The 7494-nt window shown below is 39.4% G+C and overlaps 2 protein-coding genes across 2 annotated transcripts in view; both read left to right on the top strand.

Annotated features, from left to right (window-relative positions):
- The first annotated feature begins 2822 nt into the window (after positions 1-2822).
- LOC118599308 lies at positions 2823-4171 on the top strand. The gene has a single exon (XM_036214131.1). It carries the CDS (start codon positions 2926-2928, stop codon positions 3631-3633), a length of 708 nt encoding a protein of 235 aa, XP_036070024.1. The 5' UTR covers positions 2823-2925; the 3' UTR covers positions 3634-4171.
- A 365-nt stretch (positions 4172-4536) lies between these two features.
- LOC112162399 (chitin synthase chs-2-like) overlaps positions 4537-7494 on the top strand; it is a 17935-nt gene continuing 14977 nt past the window's right edge. Inside the window, exons 1-9 of the mRNA XM_024298215.2 lie at positions 4537-4712; positions 4793-4897; positions 5007-5139; positions 5218-5418; positions 5479-5594; positions 5669-5837; positions 5939-6118; positions 6206-6475; positions 6894-6958. Coding sequence (XP_024153983.2) covers positions 4572-4712; positions 4793-4897; positions 5007-5139; positions 5218-5418; positions 5479-5594; positions 5669-5837; positions 5939-6118; positions 6206-6475; positions 6894-6958 — 1380 coding nt within the window. The 5' untranslated portion in view covers positions 4537-4571. The remainder of the gene's footprint in view (positions 4713-4792; positions 4898-5006; positions 5140-5217; positions 5419-5478; positions 5595-5668; positions 5838-5938; positions 6119-6205; positions 6476-6893; positions 6959-7494) is intronic.

The raw sequence follows: 7494 nt of genomic DNA, 5'->3' as shown, positions 1-7494 counted from the left end.
TAAAAGCCACTGAAGACATGATATTGCTCATTGCTGCCAGAGCTCATGTGCTGTTGTCCCCCAGTGACATGTCATTACTGGGTGGCAAACGTTGAAGTAAAAAAGTGTATTTAATGCATCAAAAATACCTGTGCTGTCATCACACTGTTTCACTGTAACTGTTTTGTTGAGTGTGTGGGCTTCTGGAGTCACAAAAGAAAACTGGTTTGACTAAAGCCATCAGCTTGAACCCATGTCATGCAGAATACCCCTACTGTTAAACACAGAAGACATAAGCATTTTATATGTTATTCCTGACCATCAAGTTCCCAAACGTAAAGATTTTTTTTTTTTTGCTCTAAAAGCAAAACATCTGGCCCAACATTTGAAATCTGTGATACATATTTTTTGAATATTCCTTTTATGAATTGATGCATTTTGCCACCTTACCTGCCAAACCAGTTTGTATTTGAGGTTCCTAAAAGGGAGTGGTTAGGAAATTATCCGTATTTAAATATGAAAGACGGAAGCGAGCTGCACTAACCATGGAGGACAACAAAAGCAGGACCAATGAGCTACAGTGAGTAACGCTGGTAGAAATTTCTTAATTGAGGTAGAATTTGTGCAAACTTGAACTATTTTAATTTGTTTTTGATACCACATATATGTTACATTTGTCAAAATACAACATCTTTCCATTACAGTTTTAGCCTAAATGCAAATAAACTACATAGAGACGGTAAAAATGGATTGGACCAAATACTCGTCTATTTTCTACTTTTTAAATGATCATAAAGAGATGTAGCATAGATGTGAGGCAGTAGTAAGGGACACTTTGATTCTTTCTCCGGAGCCGATTCTTCGGATTAGAATCCTAAAGAATCGGGTCATTCGACTCTCGACTCTTTCCAAAGGATTTTTGCAAACCGTTATTTTACTATAACTACCATAAAAATAATGGTTTGAAGGTTAAACATGTTTTAATGTGTAGTGTATTCGGGGCAAGCCTTAGAATTGCCCTTTTTTTGCATTTATTCCATTACAAACCATTCTTTCTTTTTAATTTTTTAATCAAATGTTGGAATGCAAGTTCTTTTGTTATGTTACGTTTTATTACTTTAGCTTTTCATTGATTGTTTTAAACCATTAAATGACGGATCATATAAGATACGTTTTTCTTTTTTTCTGTTTCTCTTCATATACTAAATTGTCATATTTTCTTGTTTTTTCTTGGTGTAAATAAAAGAAATATAGAACTAATAATAAATCCCAAAACTTTTTTATTTAACAATATGAGAACTTACTGTCCTGTATTAAGCGGAGAAGGAAAAATAAGAACAAAAATTGAGGATCTTTTTAATTTTATTCTTGAGGAAAACATGAAAATATCATAAGATTAAGGAGACCCGAGCAGGCTGCCTCCCCACGCCGCAGCAGCCATGCGTCTATCTGCCAGTCAGCCCGACTGATGTAGTGAGCGTGATTGCTCCTGCTCCATGAGGTTAGCAACAGCCTGGTGACCTGCCCAGGGTGTACCCTTCCTTTACCCAACCTCGCAGCCCTGAAAGGGGTACTGCACATTAAGAAGATGCAAGAAAACGCTTGGATTAATCTGCTGTGTACTCCACCTGCTGATTGAGTCGATGAACGAGTCACAGGCCCAAAGCTGAGTCCCTGATTGGTTGATCTCATGGGCCGCTTGGCACAGGGCACAGACAGGGAAAAATCCATGCAACGAGACCCAGACCGGTAACAGTACCAAGACGCGAACCCTAACCCGGTACCGGTCCCTCGTCCATCACCGCGTCCTGAGGGTTGGGGACCCGGGATTTAATGGGAACAGCCAGCACATCAAAAAACTAACACCAAGCACGTCAAAGTACGACGAGTTAGGGTCACCCAAAATGTCAAAAAATGAAGTGAAGGGGTCCTGAACCATACGACCATATATGACGAGTTGGGAGTGAGAATATCCAGGTTTTGTTCAATGTTATAGCTCCCAGGAGCACTGAGAATCTCAAACCCCCCACTGTGATAAAATGGTGGTTCTTAAAGGATCGTCTATGCCTGCTTTACCAATCCCAAAATATGACCCTTTACTGTTTTATATCTATTCACAGAAGGCCATGGGACACCTTTTGGGAGGCCCCGGTCATTGAAGATGCACAAACTCCATGGAAGTGTATTAAATGTTTAAGGATCATTTCTTTATTTCTAGTTGCAATCATTGTCTTTGGAGTGGCAACCTGTAGCAAGGTGAGCTTTTTAAATGAGTACTAAACTAGCTTTATAAAGGATATCTTGTTGCATTCAGAAAAGGATTTTCAGTATTACGTCTCTATTGGTTTGTTAAATAAATGTTTGCCTAAATATAACAGTAAACAGGAAGTTTGAATGCGATTTAAAATGTGGTTGTTGGTTCCTCTTCTGCAGACATCCTTTCTTCTCCTCATCACATTGGCCCATGAAAGCACACAGACCCTCCCAGCAGAGGAAAAACCTCTCGTCCTGCTGTGCATTGGATGCTGTGTTGTGGCACCCAGTGTCCTTCTGTGTCTGAAAAGTGTCTGGAAAGCATTCTACAAATCATCAAAGCTACCCCAAAAGAAAACTATAGCCTTTGTAAGACATGAAATAATTACTTTGTATTTAACTTAAGCTAAACTAGACCTCTTTTCTCCGCTAATTTTTGCTCTGCTTCTTTTTCAGGTTTTGTTTCTTGAGTTTATCGTGTCGGCAGCCATTGCAATTCTCACAATTGTGGCCATGCCGCATTTGGACATAGTGACCAATGTGACAATACTGAATGGAGTTGCTTTTTTTTCTGCAGTCTTTCAAGCGGGGGCTCACTGTTCCTCTAAAAAAGTAAACCCTTTCATTGTGCCCTCCATATTTGCTTTCATCTTCATTTTGCTCGGGTATGCTCTTTTCCTTGCTCTGTACATTATGAAGGACCCGAACGATGTGAAAACAATCATTTGGGTTGGTCTTGCTGTTGGTGCATCCGTTCTGGTGTCTTTAAATTGGTGGGAGAACTATTTAAGACCGATTTCTGAAAACAGCTCCTCCAAGTTTTTGAAAGAATTGTTTCAAGACATGACGACGTGCCAGAACACACTGTGTATCTTCTCCACCCTGGTTAGAATTGCAGTCACTGCCTGTGTGGTTGGCGCCTACGTCCATCTTGCCCAAATGGACTGGAGCACAGTCACTTCCATTCCGGGCCGGGAAGCACGGATCATTGTCATCATTATTGGAGTTCAGTTGGTCTCCTCAGTACTCTGCCAATGGTTTTCATTGGCAGCCTGCAAGATGCATGCAGTGCGGCGGTGCTTCCTCGTGCCTCTGTGCCTGGCCTCCCCTGCTGTCATGGCAATGATCATCGTACCAATCATCATTTATTACTGGGACTTCAAAGCACTTGCAGCTGAAAACAGCAATTTCAGAAGCTACTGCAACTTCTTGGATGGAAGAAATCTAAGCTCAAACAACACTGTATTTTCACTACTGGTCTGGGATGCCTCCCAAACATTGTGCTTCCTGGACCTGTCAAAGATTCTTGACATTGGTATTCTCACAGGTAAGAAACCATGTTTAAAGGAAAGTGGCATATTTGTTTCTTTTGTTACAATTGTTAGTGACATGATAGGATGATCGAAAAACTGCAGCGAAGATTGTTTTCCAATACAGTATTGACAGGTATTTTTGATATTCACTTTCTATTGTATGTAAAAATAGGTTCTGCTGTGTCCTGGTGGGTTGGTCTTGTATTGGCTACGGTTCACATCTGGAAACTCAGACTCTGCAGGATCCAAAAAACCCAAGACCTGTTTGTACGGAGGCTGTACGAAGGAGCCTTCATTGAGCAATCCCTGCTCCTCAACATTCGGTTCCACATTCCAAAAAGAAAGAGAAAGCATGAGTATGAATCTTGTACAGATATATTGTTCTGCTTCTTTTTTTTTTTTTTGCTGCATTGAGTTTTCTATTGACTAGATTAACTTTATAGGAACTGAAGTAACCAATTATGTTTATCTTTTGGTATTTCCCTCCAATCTAGGATTACAAATCTTGGACCTGCAATGATTTATCTCTGTGCCACCATGTGGCATGAAACCAATAGTGAAATGATGAACATTATAATATCTATTTTTCGGTGAGATAAATCAATTTTGTAAAGACATTCATTCGCAAAGCCAAAAATTTGAAAAAGAACCTTGGAATTTATTAAAATGTCTCTTCTTCACCTTTCTTGCTGTCTGATTCAAGACTAGACAAGTACAGACCAAAACCAAAGGAAGACCAGACATCCAACAATTTGGACTTTACTTTTGAGGCCCATATCTACTTTGACGATGCATTTGAGGCAGTCAAGGGGAGTAACGAACCTCAGCTCAATGAATACGCAACAAGTCTTGTGAAGATTATCACCGACGTTCATGGGTAAAAGCAATAATCATATTCATTTTTAAAGCTTTTTTTATCAATATTTCAGCCTTTTAGCACATCTACACTGACTTCTATAGTACTTACTGGTGTTTTGTCAACCTACCATCAGCATCTTTAAGAACATAAAAGAGAAGTTCTTCAAAATGCAGCAGCAAGTTCCTGATCAGAAAGTCATTAAAACGCCATATGGAGGTCGTCTTGTTGTTACCATGCCTCAGGGGAACAACATTGTGGTTCACTTCAAAAACAAAGACCTCATTCGCCATAAGAAAAGATGGTCTCAGGTAGGACAAGCTTCTTGAAATATTTCAATACTTGGTCATTAAAAAATATATAGTTTTATTGATGATTAGTGGGTTTTCAGGTTATGTACCTGTACTATCTCCTTGGCTGGAAACTCAATACCAAATACTACCAACTATGGAAGAAAGGGCACAGTGAAGACCAGATCAGACTTAACCTTCAGGTAGTATTTTATTTTATCTGAATTTACAACTTTACAAATTATTTTTGTAATAAATGCAATAACAACTTTTCTTAAATAAAGGAAGTTGATCATTTATTTCCAGAAAGACAAGCAAAACACCTATCTCCTGGCCTTGGATGGGGACACAGACTTTCAGCCTGCTGCTGTTATGCTGCTTGCTGATCGCCTCAAAATGTACCCTCAAGTTGGTGCAGCGTGTGGGAGAATTCACCCCACTGGATCAGGTTGGCACACATAAATACACAGATTTTAATTGGCAAACAAATTGATTCTGGGGTTATAAATCAATGGTTCTTCAACAGGTCCAGCTGTTTGGTTCCAGAAGTTTGAGTATGCTGCCAGTCACTGGCTTCAGAAGACAGCTGAGCATGTGTTTGGAAGTGTGTTGTGCAGCCCCGGTTGCTTCAGCCTCTTTAGAGCTGAGGCGCTGATGGATGACAATGTGATGAGGAGATATGCCACCAAGTCCACCGAGGCAATCCACTACGTCCAGTACGATCAAGGTAATGGAAGTGTTTGGTTGTCAAAACATAAATCAGATTTAATCCATTCTCCTTTCACAGGTGAGGATCGTTGGCTGTCCACTCTGATGCTAAAGCAAGGGTGGCGAGTAGAGTACAACGCAGCTTCGGATGCATACACCAATGCACCAGAGGACTTCAAAGAACTGTACAACCAGGTCATTGAATAAGCATTGAAGGACAAAATACTTGTTACAGGCTTGAAGAGTCTAAATGTATCTTCCCTCTTCAGCGACGACGATGGGGTCCATCTACCATGGCCAATATAGTGGATGTGTTGGGATCAGCCTCTTTGATTTCCAAGAAGAACAGCTCTATGTCCAAGCCTTTTATGCTTTACCAGCTTTTTGCCGTCATTTCAGGCATTCTTGCACCTGCTACCATCTGTCTCATGATAGCAGGTCGGCATACTGTTTAAGGACACACCCTCTTTTCTACACTTTTTAAAAAAATTCTAAGGCAAGAGGAATTAGTCGAATGTGTTCTCTGTTGCATCTTCTAGGGAGTTTGTCATTCATCTTTAACATCCATTCTGCTATCTCCCTGGTCCTCGCTGTGGTTCCTCCAACTATCTACTTGGGTCTTTGCTTTAAGCTAAAGCCAGATACTCAGATCAGTATCGCAGCTGTTTTGAGCATCATCTATGCAATCATGATGATGGTGGTAACAATGTCCATCATTGGTAAGCGGATAATCAACTTGGATGTACTCTGGTTTTGTGATGCTTCACGTGATTCTTCATCTGCTCTTCCCTTTATTTTTCTTCTAGGGTCAATGGTGAAAGAGCAAACCATTCTGACACCAAGCAGTATTTTTATCACAGTTATGTCTGGCATTTACATAATCACCGGAATACTGCACCCTCAGGAAGTGCATCTGTTGTTCTACGGTGTCCTCTACATCATTTGCATTCCTAGCGCTTACCTTCTGCTCACCATCTACTCCATGGTAAACATGAACGTTGTCTCTTGGGGAACCAGAGAAACAAAACCAGCTGTTGGGGCTGCACCCACAACCAAGCAAACACGTACACAGAAAGGTAAGTGATTCATGTTAGCTACACAACAAGGACAACAGTGTTCCTTGTGCCAACTGAGTTCTTCCTTTGCAGGTAAAAATAAGTTGCAGGAACTCTGGTCAAAAATAAAATGCTGCAAAAAAACCCACAGTGAGTCTGAAGACGAAGGGTCTGATGTTGAGAGGAATATGATACCTGAACGTCAACCCCAAAACACAATTGTGGATGAAGTTCCAGAAGACAAACAGAGGTAGAACATGAAAATAAAAAAGTAAATTATAGACAATTGTAAAATGTAAATAACTTTAGGCTACTGATGATCTTTTAGGGAAGCAGAAATGCCTGTAGACCCACCATCTCAAGGTAGCTGTGACAAAATATTTTAATGAAACATTCACAACCAAAAATGTCCACCGATTTACCATTTTGTTTTCTTTAGGATGGATAGAACAACTGCAGAAAATGTCTTCTGACATGAGACTGACGGACGAGCATCTTGATGAGGTGTGTTTTTAACGCCATGTTTAAAATATATTTGACACAAGCAATTAGATTTGATAATAATCAGATTTTTTTTAAAGCTGTTCCACATATGCTAGTGTGTGTCTAGATCTTTATGAATCTATACGTGTGTTCTGCCTTTTTTGTGCTTTTAAGACAAGATTTGTCGTCACTAAAGCCAGTGTCAAACTTTTGGTTCTGTCCCAAAATGATGACATACTTTTTGTATTTGTATATCGTAGATTTTCTGATTGTTGCTTATTTCATGTAATTGACTTACTTAGTTGTTTTAAAATAAATTAAAATACAATTCTGTCCCCTTCTTTTTAAATACTACCAAGTACACTTGTGTAATGTGTTCTCTTATTTACTTTTTACAATTAAAAATACTTCATTGGTATAATTACACCAGAAATAAACTTTAATCTCAGAATATAAACTATACTGGTGCATGTGAGCCATTTCCTTCAGTGAGATTAAAGTAAGAAGATTATTATAAAAATTATGTGATTAATGTCAGAATGATGAGATTAAGTCAG

The sequence above is a fragment of the Oryzias melastigma genome, linkage group LG11 (assembly GCF_002922805.2).
Source record: "Oryzias melastigma strain HK-1 linkage group LG11, ASM292280v2, whole genome shotgun sequence".
Lineage (NCBI taxonomy): Eukaryota > Metazoa > Chordata > Actinopteri > Beloniformes > Adrianichthyidae > Oryzias > Oryzias melastigma.
This window is presented reverse-complemented; position numbering and strand designations above follow the sequence as displayed.